The 20,817-nt window shown below is 37.0% G+C and overlaps 1 protein-coding gene across 3 annotated transcripts in view; it reads right to left on the bottom strand.

Moving 5' to 3' along the window:
• Positions 1-2,222: 2,222 nt before the first annotated feature.
• SCRN3 (secernin 3) overlaps positions 2,223-20,817 on the bottom strand; it is a 33,831-nt gene continuing 15,236 nt past the window's right edge. For 2 of the 3 annotated variants that reach the window (XM_025850050.2, XM_025850042.2), the window contains exons 6-8: positions 15,506-15,668; positions 14,372-14,552; positions 2,223-6,293 (exon numbers count right to left, since the gene is read on the bottom strand). In XM_025850050.2, coding sequence (XP_025705835.1) covers positions 6,123-6,293; positions 14,372-14,552; positions 15,506-15,668 — 515 coding nt within the window. In that variant the 3' untranslated portion in view covers positions 2,223-6,122. Of the gene's footprint in view, positions 6,294-13,530; positions 14,114-14,371; positions 14,553-15,505; positions 15,669-20,817 lie in introns of those variants that run through there. The other variant, XM_025850058.2, reaches the window with a different exon arrangement.

The raw sequence follows: 20,817 nt of genomic DNA on the forward strand, positions 1-20,817 counted from the left end.
CAGAATATAATGCTAAGCGAAATAAGTCAGTCAGAGAAAGACAAATACCATATGATTTCACTCATATGTGAAATTTAAGAAAAAAACGAAAGAAAAGGAAACCAAAAGAGAAAATATAACATACAGAGAACAAACAGATTGGGGATGGGGGAGAGTGATGGGTGAAACAGGTGAAGGGGATTAAGAGTACATTTATCTTGATAGCATGGAATTGTTGAATGCCTATATTGTACACCTGAAACTTTTTGGTTGAAGATTAATATATAAATTGATGTTTTCACCAAAGATCAAACAAACTAGCTTTCTCTAAAGTACTCAATTTATTAAACTATTCCCTGGGTTTATTACACAGTGGTAAATAATAAACCACACCATTTAAGGGTTAACCAAAAAGAAAAAAAACAAAAGCTTAATTTCAGCTACTATATTTTTTACTTAAGAAATACATGAAATTTAAGAAAACCTTAAATGTTCTAAGATATACCACAAGGCATTAATTACCCACATGATTACCAAAACCCAAATACCATATCGGATTTACAGAGTCAAAGCCTCCCAAACTGTTTCTTAATTCACATATCCTTATAATAATCCTTGTATTTAGGGAGGTATTTATTCCCATTTTGAATATGGAAAAAGGCAACAAGTTGGACCTGTGGCTTTACAAAGGTTATCAAGTAGTACAGATAGTTTGTCTCGGTAATTTGCTCAGCTTTACAGAGGACTGTACAAGTTATTTCCATCACCACTCGAATGCTCATTTAACAAATATTTATTGAGCATCTAGCTTGTGCCAGTGTTGAATACTGAGCTCACAATGGTGGGAACAAAGACGGTTCCTAACCTCATAAAGCTTCTAGATTACTGTGAAAGACAGATGTTAGACATATAATTACCCTTCAGATCAGGATCACATGTGGCTCTGAGAGTATGTAACAACAGACTTGACCCTGTGGTATTGGGGAAGACTTTCCTAAGGAACTCATGTTTCAGCAAAATTCTAAAGGATGAAAGGAACTACTGACACAAAGAGGAGTACATGAAATGAATGGTGCAAGGAAGGGGTGCCGCTGTTGTGAAAGAACTGGGCACATTCGAGGATTTGAAACAGCAGCATAGGAAGAGCTTTTTAAAAAGGGGAAAGCAAATTGATGCAGGCACTGTGGAAAACAGTATGGAGGTTCCTTGAAAGTTAAAAATAGAATTACCATATGATCCAGTAATTCAACAACTGGGTATTTACCCAAAGAAAACAAAAACACTAATTCAAAAAGATATATGCACCCCTCTGTTTATTGCAGCATTATTTACAATAGCCAAAATGTGGAAGCAACCCAAGTGTCCAACCATAGATGAATGGGTAAAGAAGTTGTGGTATGTACATATACAATGGGATATTATTCAGCCATAAGAAAGAATGACATTTTGCCATTTGCACCAACATGGATGGACCCAGAGGGTATAATGTTAAGTGAAATAAGCCAATGAGAGAAAGACAAATACCGTATTATTTCACTCATACATAGAATTTAAGAAACAGTCCACAATAGCCAAACTGTGGAAAGAGCCAAGATGCCCATCGACAGATGAATGGATAAAGAAGATGTGGTATATATACACAATGGAATATTATGCAGCCATCAAAAGGAATGAGATCTTGCCATTTGCAACGACGTGGATGGAACTGGAGGGTGTTATGCTTAGTGAAATAAGTCAATCAGAGAAAGACATGTATCACATGACCTCACTGATATGAGGAATTCTTAATCTCAGGAAACAAACTGAGTGTTACTGGAGTGGTTGGGGGGTGGGAGGGATGGGGTGGCTGGGTGATAGACATTGGGGAGGGTATGTGCTATGGTGAGCGCTGTGAATTGTGCAAGACTGTTGAATCACAGATCTGTACTTCTGAAACAAATAACGCAACATATTTTAAGAAAAAAGAAAAAGAAGAAGATAACAGGAGAGGAAGAAAAGGGGAGTATGTCAGAGGGGGAGACGAACCATGAGAGATGATGGACTCTGAAAAACAAACTGAGGGTTCTAGAGGGGAGGAGGGTGGGGGGATGGGTTAGCCTGGTGATGGGTATTGAGGAGGGCACGTTCTGCATGGAGCACTGGGTGTTATGAACAAACAATGAATCATGGAACACTGCACCAAAAACTAATGATGTAATATATGGTGATTAACATAACAATAAAAAATTTAAAAAAAAAGAATTTAAGAAACAAAACAAATGAACACCAAAAGGAAGAAGAAAAAAAAAAAACAGACTTAAATACAGAGAACTGGTGGTTACCAGAAGGGAGGTGGATAGGGGGATGGGTGAAATCGTTGAAGGGGATTACAAAAAAAAGAAAAAACATTGGCAAAACTGTAATAAGATATAGATGGGGAAGATCAGCAGGATCTTGTTGATAGTTGTTAAGGACTGGGACTTACTTCAATGACTAAGAGTTTTAGACTCAACAATAAGAAAATGAACAATCTGACTTTTAAAATGAGCGAAAGAGGGGTGCCTGGGTGGCTCAGTCGTTAAGCATCTGCCTTCAGCTCAGGTCGTGATCCCAGGGTCCTGGGATCAAGCCCCACGTTGGGCAACCTGCTCTGCGGGAAGCCTGCTTCTCCCTCTCCCACTCCCCCTGCTTGTGTTCCCTCTCTCACTGTGTCTCTGTCAAATAAATAAAAACTTTAAAAAAATAAAATAAGGGGCGCCTGGGTGGCTCATTCGTTAAGCATCTGGCTTCGGCTCAGATCATGGTCCCAGGGTCCTGGGATCAAGCCCCGCATCGGGCTCCCTGCTCCGCAGGAAGCCTGCTTCTCCCTCTCCCACTCCCCCTACTTGTGTTCCTCTCTCGCTGTGACTCTCTCTGTCAAATAAATAAATAAAATCTTTAAAAATAAATAAAAAAATAAAATAAAATAATAAAAAATAAATAAAATGAGCAAAAGATCTGAACAGATATGTCACCAAAGAAGATAGATGGCAAATAAGCATATGAAAATATGTTCTGCATCATATGTCATCAGCAAATTAAAACAATGAGATACTACTACACACCTAGGAGGTGGCCAAAATCCAGAACACTGACAAATACCTAATGACAAGGATGTGAAGCAACAGAAACTCTCATTCATAGCTGGTGGAATGCAAAATCGTAGTCACTCTGGAAGGCAGTGTGGCAGTTTCTTACAAAACTAAACATACTCTGACCATACCATCCAGCACTCATGTTGCTGGGTATTTACCCAAATAAACTGAAAACTTATGTCTACACAAAAACCGGCACACAGATGTTTATAGCAGCTTTATTCATAATTACCAAAACATGGAAGCAACTAAGATATCCTTCAATAGTGAATATCAGCAACCAAGATATCCAGACAATGTAGTATTATTCAGCACTAAAAAAAAAATGAGCTCTCAAGCCATGAAAATACACGGAGGAAACTTAAATGCATATTACTAAGTAAATGAAAGAGCAAATCTGAAAAGGCTAAATACTGTATTATTCCCAACTATATGATATTCTAGAAAAGGCAAAACTATGGAGACAGTAAGAAAGATAAGTAGTTGTCAGGGATTAGGGGGAGGGAGAGATGAATAGGTGGAGCACAGATGATATTTAGAGGAGTGAATCTACTCTGTATGATACCATGATCATTAATACATATCATTATACATTTGTCCAAACCCAAAGAAGGTACAATGAGTGAACCCTCATGCAGACTATGGATTTGGGGTGATAATGATATGCCAATACAGGTTCATCAATTATAGCAAATGTACCATTCTAGTGTGGGATGTTGATAGAGGGGTAAGTTGGAGGTGGGACAGGAGGTATGTGGGACTCTGTACTTTCTGTTCAGTTTTGCTCTAAATCTAAAACTTGCTATAAAAAATATTTTCTTAAAAAGTTTTAGAGGGCAATTCATGATTAGATTTACATTCCTCAGAGATCACTCAGGCTGCAGTGACCTCTGTGAATGGAGATAAAGAAAAAAATGGGTGTAGAAGACAGTTAACTGCAGTTGTCAGGTGAGAGATGGTGCTAGTTGAGTCTAGGGTGGTGTGGGAGGAGAAAGAGAAAACATGTTGGCCCTAGGGAGAGAAATAAGATTCAAGTATATGTCCCTGGATAAATGAATGGACTGCTTACCCTTAGTTTCCTCATATATTAAGAGAGAGAAAAGAGGTATAGGGGTTGGCCAAGGGTCTTCATGATTTGGGTAGAACCTAACACTGAACCATATGTAAGAGAAACACGGAATTAACTGAGTACTTGGGACAATTATCTTTTCTTTTGTAATGGCAGCCCTGTATTAGACAAGAGCAAAATGAGACAGATTATGGTTGTTATGAGAGAACTTTTAAAAAAATTTTCTTTTTTTTTTTAAAGATTATTGATATGAGGAATTCTTAATCTCAGGAAACAAACTGAGGGTAGCTGGAGTGGTGGGGGGTGGGAGAGATGGGGTGGCTGAGTGACAGACACTGGGGAGGGAGGGTATGTGCTATGGTGAGCGCTGTGAATTGTTTAAGACTGATGAATCACAGACCTGTACCTCTGAAACAAATGGTACATTATATGTTAAAAAAAAAAAAAGAAGATAGTAGGAAGGGAAAAATGAAGGGGGGGAAATCAGAAGGGGAGACGAACCATGAGAGACTATGGATTCTGAGAAACAAACTGAGGGTTCTAGAGGGGAGCGGGGTGGGGGGATGGGTTAGCCTGGTGATGGGTATTAAAGAGGGCACGTACTGAATGGAGCACTGGGTGTTCTATACAAACAATGAATCATGGAACACTACATCAAAAACTAATGATGTAATGTATGGTGATTAACATAACATAATAAAATAAAAAAAATAAAAAATAAAAGATTTTATTTATTTATTTGACAGAGACACAGCCAGAAAGGGAACACAAGCAGGGGGAGTGGGAGAGGGAGAAGCAGGCTTCCCGCCAGCAGGGAGCCCAATGCTGGGCTCTGGGATCATGACCTGAGTGGAAGGCAGATGCTTAACAACTGAGCCACCCAGGCACCCTTAAAAAAAATTTTCTTGGGCATTCTTTAAATATAATGATCCACTACTTTAGTAATAATCCTAATTACAGTGATAGCAACCAATAAATATGATAATATAATCAAATATCTAAAATAGATATTTCTAGAAACCAATAAATAGTGTTATTTTGAGTTGGATTTTTCTTTTGTTTACATTTGCAACTTTGAGTCTTGGTAATCTCTATGTAACTTTAACAAAGTTTTATAAACTGGGTAGATATTACTCATTTATAATGTTCATAATATGTTATATACTCTAATGTTCATAATACACTGGCAATCCTATCATTTGCCCCTATCTCACTCCCGTTACTATTTTTCCTGAGTGAACAGAAATAAAATTTGAGAAAGATTTGAGACACAGAAACAGTATCACCTAAGGTCTTGGTTCCCTTATCCCATTCCTAATCCCCAGACAAGCTCTTCTAAAAATATTAAAAGCTTATAAAGGTGCATACCTGAAAAACTGCTTGATAATTAGAGCTAAAAGCTCACTGGTCAGCCATGTCTTGACAAAAAGCATGTTTGAATTTAATAAAAGTGTATTTGAAGAATTAATACACTATAATAAGATAATGTGTAAATCTAGAATATTTTGTTAGAGATGATTAACATGTACCTAATGAGAAAAAACTCATTAGTTGAGAAACAATATTTTCCATTACTAAAGAAAAATCTACTTTCTTGCTGTAAATGAGTTATTTGAGGACAATACATAACTATAATAAACATAAATCCATGCATTATTTTAATATCTTATGCTTCATAAAGAATTGAATATTAAATTATTATAATTTTTAAAAAGGTATTATGGCTAAAAAAAAACAACATAAGTAAATACCTGAAATACCTCCTGGCTATCCCATGATATACGTGCCTAATTCCAATGTTACTTTCTTTCTCAATATTTCAGCAAGGCTGTATGTAGTTCTAATAGGCCATTAACGTAAATGCTATTAAAGAATAATCAGGTCTGCTAAATGAGGTTATATCATTTACCAAGATGACAGATTCTGACTTTGAAGAAGATTGCTGACCCTTTATATGACCACTAAGGACTAATGTTTGACTTATAAATTCTAATTTCATCTTTTGCACACTGAGGAAAGAGATTAACAACTTTATCCACATCAAGATGCTTGTTTTGAAGAATTGATTCCATCTCTTTGAATAGTTCTTTCTCCAGTTTCCTCATGTTGTCCAACAGGGGTTTGGCTTTTTCCTAAACAATTAAAAAATAAAAATAAATAAACACATACACACACACGTACAAGTCTAACCAAATTCCAACTCACCTCTACAGACAAGATTTATTCATTCTTGTTTCCACTTCTAGTCTGGTTCCCCTCCTCTTATTCTTTAGACATAGAAGGAATGAAATTCTTTGGGAAAAATCATTGTTCTAGATTGAATTAACCCCAATTTATTAGGTATTTTTAGTAGAAAAGATAAGAATAACTGTGTAGGATTAGTCTATAAGCAAGAAACTTAGAAGACAGATAACAGGACCATTGAAATTATGATATTATATATGGGGAAGGTTGCTGAAAATTGAGGCTAAGTTTTTTTTAATAAATCTTTATTTTGAAAGCTTTATGATATAGCTACTACAAATAGTTGACTTAAACATCTTATTTTGATAGTATAGCTTTAAGCAGCATTTTTGTCATAAGTAATCAATTTTCGTGTCACCAATGTTCCTTATTCTTCGAGGCTAAGATACTTTTATGAAGTTGGATCTTCTATATTTAAAATCAGGATTATCAGATTCAACAAAGGAAAAAGAACAGCAGTATTCAAGGGAAAGAAACTAAAAGACATTTTCTCAATGATTCCTCCCTATGATTTCTCTCTGTTTCAAGAATGGGGCAAATGGTCATGACTTTTACAGAATGAAGCAATTTTTAAGTTATTGATGAATTACCACAACCAGTTACAGGGTAGGTACTGAAAGAAAAAGTGTGTAAGAAGAAAGTTATCAGAAAATGAGCTTGGGGGGTGCCTGGGTGGCTCAGTTGTTAAGTGTCTGCCTTCGGCTCATGTCATGATCCCAGGGTAGTGGGATTGAGCCCCACATCGGGCTCCCTGCTCGGCGGGAAGCCTGCGTCTCCCTCTCCCCCTCCCCCTGCTTGTGTTCCCTCTCTCGCTGTGTCTCTCTCTGTCAAATAAATAAAATCTTTAAAAAAAAAAAAAAAAAGGAAAGAAAGAAAGAAAGAAAGAAAACGAACTTGGAAGTTTTCCTTCCATTTCTATTTTTTGGAACAGTTTCAGAAGAATAGGTATTAATTCTTCTTTAAATGTTTGGTAGAATTCCCCTGGGAAGCCATCGGGCCCTGGGCTTTTGTTTGTTGGGAGATTTTTGATGACTGCTTCAATTTCCTTAGTGGTTATAGGTCTGTTCAGGTTTTCTATTTCTTCCTGGTTCAGTTTTGGTAGTTGATACATCTCTAGGAATGCATCCATTTCTTTCAGATTATCTAATTTGCTGGCATATAGTTGCTCATAATGTGTTCTTATAATTGTATTTCTTTGGTGTTGGTTGTGATCTCTCCTCTTTCATTCATGATTTTATTTATTTGGGTTATTTCTCTTTTCTTTTTGGTAAGTCTGGCCAGGGGTTTATCAATCTTATTAATTCTTTCAAAGAACCAGCTCCTAGTTTCGTTGATCTGTTCTACTGTTCTTTGGGTTTCTATTTCATTGATTTCTGCTCTGATCTTTATTACTTCTCTTCTCCTGCTGGGTTTAGGCTTTATTTGCTCTTCTTTCTCCAGCTCCTTTAGGTGTAGGGTTAGGTTGTGTATTTGAGAACCTTCTTGTTTCTTGAGAAAGGCTTGTATTGCTATATACTTTCCTCTTAGGACTGCCTTTGCTGCATCCCAAAGATTTTGAACAGCTGTGTTTTCATTTTCATTGGTTTCCATGAATTTTTTAAATTCTTCTTTAATTTCCTGGTTGACCCTTTCATTCTTTATTAGGATGCTCTTTAACCTCCAAGTATTTGAGTTCTTTCCGACTTTCCTCTTGTGATTGAGTTCTAGTTTCAAAGCATTGTGGTCCGAAGATATGCCGGGAATGATCCCAATCTTTTGGTACCGGTTGAGACCTGATTTGTGACCTCGGATGTGATCTATTCTGGAGAATGTTCCATGGGCACTAGAGAAGAATGTGTATTCTGTTGCTTTGGGATGGAAAGTTCTGAATATATCTATGAAGTCCATTTGGTCCAGTGTGTCATTTAAAGTCTTTATTTCCTTGTTGATCTTTTGCTTAGATGATCTGTCCATTTCAGTGTGGGGAGTGTTAAAGTCCCCCACTATTACTGTATTGTTGTTGATGTGTTTCTTTGCTTTTGTTATTAATTGGCTTATATAATTGGCTGCTCCCATGTTAGGGGCATAGATATTTACAATTGTTAGATCTTGTTGGATAGACCCTTTAAGTATGACATAGTGTCCTTCCTCATCTCTTATTATAGTCTTTGGTTTAAAATCTAATTTGTCTGATATAAGGATTGCCACCCCAGCTTTCTTTTGGTGTCCATTAGCATAGGAAATGGTTTCCACCCCCTCACTTTCAATCTGGGGGTGTCTTTGGGTATAAAATGAGTCTCTTGCAGACAGCATATCGATGGGTCTTGTTTTTTATCCAATCTGATACCCTGTGTCTTTTGATTGGGGCATTGAGCCCATTTACATTCAGGGTAACTATTGAAAGATATGAATTTGGTGCCATTGTATTGCCTGTAAGGTTACTGTTACTGTATATTGTCTGTGTTCCTTTCCGGTCTATGTTACTGTTAGGCTCTCTCTTTGCTTAGAGGACCCCTTCCAATATTTCTTGTAGGGCTGGTTTCATGCTTGCAAAGATACAAATGTAGGGATCCGAAGGGGTACGTGCACCCCAATGTTTATAGCAGCAATGTCCACAATAGCCAAACTGTGGAAGGAGCCCAGATGTCCATCGACAGATGAATGGATAAAGAAGATGTGGAGTGTATATATATATGTATATATATACATACACACACACACACACACACACACACACACACACACACACACAATGGAATATTATGCAGCCATCAAAAGGAATGAAATCTTGCCATTTGCAATGACATGGATGGAACTGGAGGATATTATGCTGAGTGAAATAAGTCAATCAGAGAAAGATATGTATCATATGATCTCACTGATATGAGGTATTCTTAATCTCAGGAAACAAACTGAAGGTTGCTGGAGTGATGGGGGGTGGGAGGGATGGGGTGGCTGGGTGATAGATATTGGGGAGGGTATGTGCTATGGTGAGTGCTGTGAATTGTGTAAGACTGTTGAATCACAGACCTGTACCTCTGAAACAAATAATAAATTATATGTTTAAAAAAAAAAAGAAGATAGCAGGAAGGGAAAAATGAAGGGGGGGAAATCAGAGGGGGAGACGAACCATGAGAGACTATGGACTCTAGAATTCTAGGGGGGAGGGGGTGTGGGGAGGGGTTAGCCTGGTGATGGGTATTAAAGAGGGCACATACTGAATGGAGCACTGGGTGTTATATGCAAACAATGAATCAGGGATCACTACATCAAAAACTAATGATGTAATGTATGGTGATTAACATAACATAATAAAATTTAAAAAAAAAGAAAATGAGCATAATTTTAAACATTTGAACCATTATGGCACAGAACTCCAAAAAACAAAGATTCTTAACCTTAATGTGCACTTTAAAATCAAATTGTATCTACTTTTTCTGAAGAAATGCTACTTTACATATCAGTGGGGAAAATGTATTTTGTCTACAAATGGTATTGGAATAATTTAGTCAGCTCTTGGAAAACAGAATCCCTATTTCATAACATACAGAAAAATAAATTTTAGACAAATTAAAGAACTAAATATTTTTTTCAAACACACATATACATACTGAAAAAAAATACAGAAGTTATCTTTTTATTTATTTATTTGACAGAGAGATACACAGCAAGAGAGGGAACACAAGCAGGGAGAGTGGGAGAGGGAGAAGCAGGCCTCCTGCGGAGCAGGGAGCCCAATGCGGGGCTCGATCCCAGGACCCTGGGACCATGACCTGAGCCGAAGGCAGACGCTTAATGACTGAGCCACCCAGGCGCCCCAGAAGTTATCTTTATTTTGAGGTGAGGTTGGCCTTTCAAGCATAAAATCAAGATGCCTTAATGGAAAAGACTAACAAATGTAATTGACTAAACTTAAAACTTTTCTGTCAGACAAAAAAGTTAAACAATAAGCTGATGAAAAATCTGCAACATAACAGACTCAAAATTCACATATTTTTGCCTCTTTGAGGCAAAAGACAAAAACAACCAACAAACAATTGAACAATAGGCTAAGGAAAAGAAGAGGCAAGTCATTTAAGAGGAAATACTAATGGCCAATAAACATATGAGAAGATTTTTAACCACATTAGTAATCAAGAAATGTAAATTAAGGGGCGCCTGGGTGGCTCAGCTGGTTAAGCAGTTAAGCAGCTGCCTTCGGGGGCGCCTGGGTGGCTCAGTTGTTAAGCGTCTGCCTTTGGCTCAGGTCATGATCCAGGGTCCTGGGATCAAGCCCCACATCGGGCTCCAGGCTCCTTGGGAAGGCTGCTTCTCCCTCTCCCACTCCCCCCTGCTTGTATTCCCTCTCTCGCTGTGTCTCTGTCAAATAAATAAATAAAATCTTTAAAAAAAAAACAAACAAACTGGCTGCCTTCGGCTCAAGTCATGATCTCAGGGTCCTGGGACGGATCCTCCCATTGGGCTCCCTGCTCAGCAGGGAGCCTGCTTCTCCCTCTCCCTCTGTCCCTCCCCACCGCTCATGCTTGTGTGCACGCTCTGTCAAATAAATAAAATCTTTAAAAAATGTAAATTAAAAGTAGCATTGACTCTCTCTAAGACATTAAAGTAGATTAGAACCAGAGAAAGACAAATACCATATGATTTCACTTGGATGTGGAATCTAAAAAACGAAACAAACAGCAAAAATAGACCCATAAATACATAGCAAACAGATTGATTGTTGCCAGAGGAGAGGGGGGTGAGGGGGTGAGCAAAATGGGTGAAGAGGATAGGGAGATACAGATGTCCAGTTATGAAATGAATAAGTCACGGCGGGTAAAAGGCACGTAAGGAATATAGTTAATGGTATTGTACTAGCATATGGTGACAGATGGCAGCTACACTTGGGGTGAGCATAGTATAATGTATAGACTTGTCCAATCACTATATTGTACACCTGAAACTAATGTTAACATCATGTGTCGACTATACTTAAATTTAAAAAAAAAAGTAGACTAGAACCCAGCTCTTTGACACTTCCCTCAAATTCTATTGTCTTTCCACTACTTTCTGTTGTCATTCAACATTTACTGCCTATTAACTAAAGCCTAAAACAGTAACAACAGGTTTTAAATTTTAATTTCAGTATTACTTAGAAAAATGTCAATCAGCAATTTAAACAAATATTTAATAATAAGTCTACAAAACCAACCTTCCAGAAGCAGTATTGAGGGGAAAAGGAAGCTGACAACTCTTGAGAACTATAGTAAGCAATTAGTGCAGTGTGGAGGCTGCTCAGGGAGGAATGAGGGAAAATCCCCCCAGAGCAGAGAGTCTTGAAACATATCACTGAGAAACTTGAGCATCAGGGCAAGAGGAACCAAAGGGCTCATCATTCTTCACAGAGCTGTGCTGAGTCTGGAGGGTAAGCCAAGCTCAGACAGTGTATGACACCATGGCCAGTGGATTGGGCTCTCATCAGCACACTTAATGGGCTCCTGGGACAAATTGCTTGCCTCTCACTCCAGGCCACCAGGCTACAAAAAGTGTTTACACTCGAAGTTTTTTTTAAGATTTATTTGAAGGAGGGGAGGGGCAGAGGGAGAGGAAGAGAGAGTCCTAAGCAGACTCCTCACTGAGCACGGGGCCCACACGTGGCCAATGCTGGGCTTCATGTCAGGCTCAATCTCATGACCCTGAGATCACGACCTGAGTTGAAACCAAGAATCAGATGCTGAACTGTGTCACCCAGGTGCCCCTACACTCAAAGTTTTAATAAATAAATAAATATAATATAAAAAATATATTATTTTAATAAAATAAATAAATATAATATAAAAAAATAAAGCAAGAATAGTGTCAAGAATTCACAGCAAATACCAGGTCTGGACAGAACTATCTGCTTTAAGTGTAAGCAAAGCAGGTGGGGGAATGGCAACCATGCAAACATACTACAGACAAAAGTCAATAAATAATTACCTGGAGGACAATTAATTTAATTCACTTTATGTAGAAAGAATGTAAATGTATATACCTTGATGAAGTAAAAGGAATTATAGGCAATAGAGTATAAACAGGTGAGAAAAGGTGTAAGATGGCCAATATTTTCCTTCATTGAAGGAAGTGAGTTGATGGTTCTGTAAAAAACCTTTAGGTAGCCCTTCCATTTCCTTCTAGTCTATTTTTTATCTCTGGGGCAGAGAGCGAAGAGGGCAAGAGAGCTGAAGAAGTATGGATATTATAAAATTGTCAATCTATGTGTGTATCTATCTGTCTCCCCCAAAATATATCTGCTTATTTCTAGAGATGAGATTTTGGATGACATGTTAATCTTCTATAATGCTTACATTTAAAAATCACAAGCATTTATCATTTTTGTTAAACTCCAACTCATTATTATTATTTTAAGTCTAAGGGGTGTTAAGCACTTTCCATTAAAATTAATCTAAGGCTATATGATTCAGAACGTTATGTAAGAGACTATGTTAACTGCCCTCCAGTAGCTTTGTCATTTTTGGTGTGAGATATAAACGATGTAAGCTGCTTAAACTCCCTAAGTCTCAGATTCTTTATCAGTAAAATGGACATAATAATAGTAGCTACTCATAAAAATGAACATAACAGTAGCTACTCATAAAGAATGTGAAGATTAAATAAAATATTCTGTGTAATGGTACCATGATGCTGTTGGATAGTAAGTGCTCAGTAAATATTAGGTACTGTTATTACATTTAATATATTAAATTTCCCTAAAAGATTCACAATGCATTTTTTTTTTTTTACTTTTACAAACTTTATTTTTCGTCAACCTTTCCCATTTCTATTTCCATTTTGTTTGCTTTGTGGAAGAGCAGCTTAAAACCGCTCAGTGGTTGTTCCTGCCCATTCAGTGGCCTGAGCAGTGGGAGCTGCAGACCAGTCTTCAGTGGCCGGCTGGGCGCTCCAGTCCTCAGTGGGGAACTGCTGAATAGGCACCGGGGGCACCTGCATGCCTCCAGACCAGTCTGCGACTTCAGGCTGAGTAGCAGTGAACTCAGGAGCTGGAGCCGTCCATTCACCCTGAAATTCCTCCTTGGTCACAGCCTGTTCAGCAGAGGCCTGCTCTTCCTTTTCCATCTCTTCAGGATCTCTGTAGAAGTAGAGATCAGGCACGACCTCCCAGGGTGTTAACGGGAAATGGTGCCACGCATGCGCAGAACTTCCCTGGCCAGCCTCCACCACATCAGACCCACCGAGTGAGCTCCCTTGTTGTTGCAAGGGATGGCGATCTCCACATAGTGCAGAGGAGAGTCGGCGTTAGAGCGATGGCAGGCAGGTTAACATAGGACGCCTCTGTAAGAGGCTGGTGGTCAGCCCTGGGCTCAGTAACCACCAGCAGTCTCGGCTCCCGGCAGGCTGCCTGGATCGGGTTAGTGAAGGTTCCAGGAGTGAAGCGGCCGGCAATAGGAGTGGCTCCGTAGCAGCAGCAAACTTCAGCACAGCTCGCTGGCCACTATCCCTGGACGATGGGACACTGACATCAGCTGAGTTTTCAATGGCAACAGTGGCACGAGCCACCAGCAGAAGCTTCTCCCAGGTCCTCTTCAGATTTATGATGTAGATACCATCACTTTTCCTTTTGTAGATGTACTGTTCTGTTTGAAAGTCAAGGTTGGTGCCCCCTAAATGGGTTCCTGCTGCAAGGAATTTGAGGACATCCTCCTCCTTCGTTTGCAGGACATCAAGGGCTCCAGACACTGTGAAAGTTTCCCTTTAAGTTATAACAACAGGAACGCAAAACAACGCTGTATGAACACTTCCCTAGGTAGCGCGGAAAGGCTCACAATGCATTCTTAACCATTATTTTTAACCTTCAATTACAGGTCTATAATCTAAACATCTAAACTATTTTTAAACCTATTTTTAGATGAAGGAAGGAAAGAAAGCTGAAATTCCGAAGTTCAAAATGTGGATTGAATCATACTTGAAATCATTCTTAATGATAAAACAGAATATAATTTAATCATACCTCCTTTTTATCTATTATTTTCAAAGCCTGTTGATGTTTTTGGTAGAGTGGGTGTCTTCTGTCAGGCTTAAACTGAAAACGTGGCTTCTTTTTAACTGGATCTTCAAGTGCAAATGTTGGTGAACTGGTATCCAATAGTGGTGGAATATTTGGTACAAATATGAAAGGCTTAAAAATGGATCTAGAAGAAAAAGTCTTCATTAAATTGGCTTGTGGGGATATAAAAATATTCAGCATTATTCTAAATCTTTTAAGATTTCCTCTAGTCTCTATTAATTTGTTACATACTAGTCGTTCCTGTCATACTACTTATACCCGTGTCTGTCTTTCCTGGTACACCGGGCTCTCCTTTGGGGCTGGGGAGCACACTTTATTCAGTATCCCCATGAACCTAACAAAGGGGCTGGCACAGAAACAGTGCCAAGTGAAATTACAGTTCATCATTTTCTACTGCAAACTCCACAGTTGAAGGGTAAGAACAAGCCTCAGTGTTACAGATTGAGGATTAGGATTTGGAATGAAAATCAGCAGCAGTATTAAGGTATTCATGAGTCTCATTCCATCTTCTTGAAAATATCTTTAATAACATGAAAGACCATAACACTAGGAGATAGTGACTATAAGATCATTTCTAAATGTAATGTACATTAAGTTCTATGAGACACTAATGACTAAAGATAGTCTGTACAAATCCTGCTTTAGATATAACTTCAACTACTGATAGCTTAAATTTTATATGCATGTATTTTATAGATATGAGTAGATAAGTAACCATCTAAATCCAGCTCAGCTACATCATTTAATCTTTTTACTGTTATTAATCATCTAATGTTGTAATATTGAATCTGCAAAAGAAAACCATATACTTTTCTTGACAATTTTAAATATATTTGGGGAAAGAGAGTAGGGATAACTGCATAGAAGAATCTATTAACATATTGTCCTATAAAAATGAGAATAGTTATGGCAGTTATGTACATATGGAAATGGCAAACTACAACCTGAACAGAAAATGCATCCAAAAATTATTGTCATATTTGTGTAAGAAAAATTTAGCCTGGCAAAATCACCAACAGACTAATGACTACCCCACTCCTTGACCCCTTGCTGGTTTACAATATTCTATGACTTTACCTCTCAGGATCAGGAGTCCCAGTAAAGAAATGAATGCAAGGAAGGCTGGAGTCTTGAGGTAAAATAGAAACCATGCTTGCAGTGGTCAGGAATTCTCCCTCCATATTAATGCCACTTGGTTTATCTCGGAGAATTTCCATCATTGTTTCAAAAGTTATATTTCCTAGGGAAATCATTTTAAAAATCATCAAATACATATGAATTTGTAGATTGATATACTGTTAATATGAACTGCTTTCTCTATTGATAATATATAACATGAGATAATGATCTAAGTATAAATTAGAGATTGACTCTAAACGAACCCTGTATCATAAATATTAGATTAGCTTCATTCCACTGTTGTAATGAAGATTTTTTTAGAAAATATAAAATACAAAGTCTCAAAACCATTTATCAGGTAAAATCATAACTTCTTAAGAAGGAATAAAAAATGCAAAATATGCTCAGTCTTGTTGCCCTTAACAAAAATTTTTAAGATGTATTTAGTTAGCAGTGAACTGACAATATCAGTAACTACTATCTGAGTCTATTCATTCTGGGAACAAACTATTAAGAGAATATTGTGCTTGGTTTCCAATATTATACAAGATGTTCTTTATAAAATAATATGCTACTTTTCCTATAATAATTTCTGTACCTGACTTTAATACCCTTATCTGAAAGTGTGAATTGTAACCAGAGTGGGAATGAAGGAGACAAAACACATTATTGGTTAATGGAATTTTTATGAACATAATTCTGCTGGACTACTTAAAAAACTTAAATGTCCATTGTGTGTGATGAAAGTAGATGGCATTATATTTTGTTTTCTGTTTTCATATGCGAAGTTTGATATTTTAAGGAGTTTTTTATTTTAGAAAAATAGAAAAAATCTATTTTATCTCTTTAGCAAACACAACATGACCATTGTTACAGAGAGCCTCAGAATTCCATATTTGCAAGGTATTTCCACCAAAAAATTTAAAAAGCCAATCATGCCTTCAGACAGCTCTGCTCTCCGCTATACATTTCCATAGTCAAAGATGTGGTTCCAGATCTAACTCCTAATGACAAGATGAATAATCTTATCCCTACACAATGCAGTCCTCCAAAAGTAGCCCAAATACCTTCTTCTAACATGTCATAATTCTCTTCCCAAAAATTTGACTCTCAGTTCCCCCTGAATCAAATTAAAACTCCTTCAAATGAAAACTTACCATTAAGCTTAATTGAAATAAGGTTTTCCTTTCCTATAAGCATTCCTGATCTTTTGTATATATTGGTCCTATCTCTGCCATTAGATTATAAATTCTCTAAAGACAAGAATGGGATTTTTCTCTATTTAGTTCTCAATCATTCAACACATACTTATTGAGCATCTACTAAATGCCACGCACTGTCTTAGGAAATGGAGAGACCAGAGAGATAGATATTGATGCACTTTGACACAGATATGTAGCTCTGTGAATGTAAAGAAGTGAAAGTCCCCTGGTCCAATTTCAGTTGGGATGACCACAGTTAACCATTCAAAAAAGGATCTTTCCTGAAGAGTTTCAGAATAGGTTTAAAAGCCTTCCTCTGAATAAATACAAGAAATTCTCATTATTGAAAGAAAATGGTACTAGAAAATAGCCATTTAAAGCAGCACATTTAAAATAAGAATCAAAATTTCATGGTAAATAGTGGAGGAAAAGGACTGATTAGGTCTTTAAAATGAAATAATAATATTACAAAAATAAATTTATATAAGCTTATAGTTAACAAAATTTAGGTTAGAATTTTAATATGCTAATTCTTAGAACAATGACCAAATCCAGTGCAATTTTTCCAACAAAAGTGGTAAGAGAATGTAACTTTAACTACTGCAACATGATCATAAAGATAATTTTTGAAAATTATTTATTGAGAAAGTGAGAGCATGAGTGGAGGGGCAGAGGGAGAGGGAGAAGCAGACTCCCCGCCAAGCAAAAAGCCTGACTCAGGACTTGATCCCAGGACCTTGAGACCATGACCTGAGCCGAAGGCAGTTAACCGACTGAACCACCCACTCGCCCAAAACATACTAATTTAAGTCTTTGTCTGATGAAGCTAGTTTGTGGATACCAGTGGGTCACTTTCTACCGTCTGCTTTCTCTTGGTTTTTCAGTCGCTTAGTCTTATTCCTTGGCATGTCTGATAATTTTTTATTGAATGTTGGACACTATGCACGAAAGTCTGTAGAAGTTCTTCATGATGTTTTCCTCAACAGAAGATTTAATTTTCTTCTGGAAAACAGACAGAATATAAGTAGATTACCTATTGATCCAGTTGAGACTGGTCTATTCCCTATGGTAGCTTTTCTGCGGTCTCAACTGAAAGTCTGGGATGTTTCCCAGGCCTCTTCCTGGTTGGCTATTAGATCTAAGTTTTGTCCCTAAGGCCTTGTGAGATTCCCAAATCTCTACTTAGCTTTTTAGGCTCTTAGCAACTACTTTTGTCTTGATTTCTCAGTATCTCATCCTACATTTGTGCTGCTTAGAAGTCAAAAATTGCTTTAAGGAGAAATTGTGACATAAAAGGTCAGGTACTTCTCAGAGTATAGCTAATCTTTTCTCAATCTCTTGGATCTAGGCCCTCATATCCTAACTGTTTTGGGTGTTCACCGATACCTTCAAACAGTTGTTTTTATTCCTCCAGCTTTCATAGTTATTCTGGGGGGGAGGTTAGTGTAATACTAGTTATTCCTTGATAACCAGAAGCAGAAGTCCAGCTCAGTGCTTTTAACCACTCCACTACTGAGCCTCCCATCAGTCCTTTTTTACCCTCAAGTAGTATCAATTTTTCAATAATAGTAACGAACATGATAGACCCATATTATAAAAAGTTGAGCTAAAAAAAAACTCCCATAAAACATATAGTTCCTGCCATCAGATATTTTCACATACTTTATATTGGAAATATTTAACTATTGCATTAAAATTCATTCTAAAGAAACAAATAACTTTCATTTAACACAGTTCGTTGACCACAGGTATTTGTCTCCTCTCTCCTAATACCCTACTACAATGACAGTAAAGGAATAAAAAATGAAATAACTCACAAAGACAAAGAGAGCATGAAAAGCAAGAATTTCCTCCCTCCATTCCCATGATATAAAGGAATAATTAAAAGAAAAACGCTTACAGCAAGTCTGTACTCAAAATGTGATTCTGTGACATTTAAAATTAAAATAAAATTGATTTCCATATAAAATAATCTAATGTTACACCCTCAGTCAATCATATACGTTACTATTTCATGTTAATAGCAAATTTTCCATTTCTCCTTAGGATAGCTATGACTTCAAATTCAAGAAAAATAATTTATAGATAACTTGTTATAAGAACAAATCTTTCATTAATTTTGAGAAAATGCAGGAAGAAAAAAAGAGGGTGTATCTGAAAACAGCCCTTAACATTAAAACTAAACAATAAAGCAAAAGCCTACCATCCACACCTATCAGACACATAGCTTCTGCACCTAGTGAGATTTTAAAATGATTCAAATCTAAATTCCTATAAATGGCAAGTTTTAATGAAAACAGTGTCAGAACCATAACACTGCGATAATACAGGTATTATGAAAATGTTTTCTGTATTCAAAACCTACAATTCTCAAAATGAAGGGAGGATTTACATGATCACTTGAGTAGGATAGCTATAAGTAATCCACTAGCAAGCATTGAATAAGTACTGAGACTGCAGTAGCAGGGTTCAGTAAAATGAATGCAAAACACAGGGTGCAATTTCACTGCAATTTAAACTAGTTATTTAAAATACATGAGTGAATATAGATACAATTTGGATATACATGCAGCACAGTTAATAGCTATCAGGTAGCTGGAAAGAAGAAGGGTAGGCTCTTCCATCTAGAAAAATCATGGGAAAAATTAACTATAATGTACTACTAGACAATTTTCTATGAAAGTATTGGAAAGACATTTATTCTTCTGGCAAGCACAGAAGGCTGGATGAACTGTACATTATACTTGGGGAGAAAAAGAAGTTTCAGGTCAGATGCAACTCTTGCTATAATCATGCATTCATTTTAAATCTATATATAATCCAGCTATTTTGTAGTTAAAAATAACAGAATTAATTACTATGATGCAGTGGCTAATTAATTTATAGTTACCTCTATTTTTTTCTTTCTTTTGTCCAATTACCCGGTTAAACCCTAGGATTCTTGACATTTTCCTCTCCACTTTAATTATGTATTGTTTTTCTTCATTTTTTTAGGAATACTTCCTAATTTATGTCCTGAGCCTCTAAGTTATTGCCAGAAAAAGTACACAAGAGTGATTTTTGTTAAATTATCTGTAAGTTACAATTTAATTTAATTCAACTAACAATCCTTTGTTAACTTAATCAAAAAATACATATTAAACACATACAACATACTAGTGCAAGACACTGAACTAGGTGCTGAGAGAAATATAAGCTCAAATAAGAGAGTCCATTTTTTTCAGTTTCATAGAGGAGATAAATGAAGAGTACAGTTTCCTCATTTGTGAAATGAAGATAATACCTACTTCACATAGTTCCTTACAGAAGATAATGCAATCACTTAGCACAGTGTCCAGCCCGATAGCTTTTAACAAATGGGAATAGGTACTGCTGCAACTGCTACTCAGTCTCTACTTTTACAGCAATAATAAGTCTAAAATTCCTTAGAATAACACATTTTAGCATTTTCTACATACCCATCTACATGGAAAATAAGACAGTTTAAATAACCTATTTATAAAATGCCTAACATTAAGAAACCTTATTAAAAAAACCTTTCACATGAGGGGCGCCTGGGTGGCTCAGTTGTTAAGGTCTGCCTTCAGCTCAGGTCATGGTCCCAGGGTCCTGGGATCGGACCCTGCATCGGACTCCCTGCTCAGCGGGAAGCCTGCTTCTCCCTCACCCCCTCCCCCTGCTTGTGTTCCCTCTCTCGCTATCTCTCTCTCTGTGTCAAAAAATAAAATCTTTAAAAACATTGTCACAAAATGTTTTCTGTCATACCAAATAACTAACAGATTACTAATGTGTTTAATGAATACCTAAGAAGCAAATATCAATCACTGATCTATCTCTAAGTAGTTGCTTTCTGATTGGTTTACAGAACCATTTTATCCTTCAAGTGAAGGAGAATATATTAGTCACATATTTTGAAGTATTAATGGAATGATCCATTTAGTCGCTAACTGCCACCCAATAACCTAAATAGAAGTTACTTTTCCGGAGCTATATGGAAGCAAAGGGACAAAGATACAGTACAAGTTTTTTTAAGAGTTAGTAGTAACCAAATATAAAAATGGAAAAAGA

Source organism: Callorhinus ursinus, unplaced genomic scaffold (assembly GCF_003265705.2).
Source record: "Callorhinus ursinus isolate GAN/ISIS: 27379988/994484 unplaced genomic scaffold, GSC_fseal_2.0 scaffold2, whole genome shotgun sequence".
Lineage (NCBI taxonomy): Eukaryota > Metazoa > Chordata > Mammalia > Carnivora > Otariidae > Callorhinus > Callorhinus ursinus.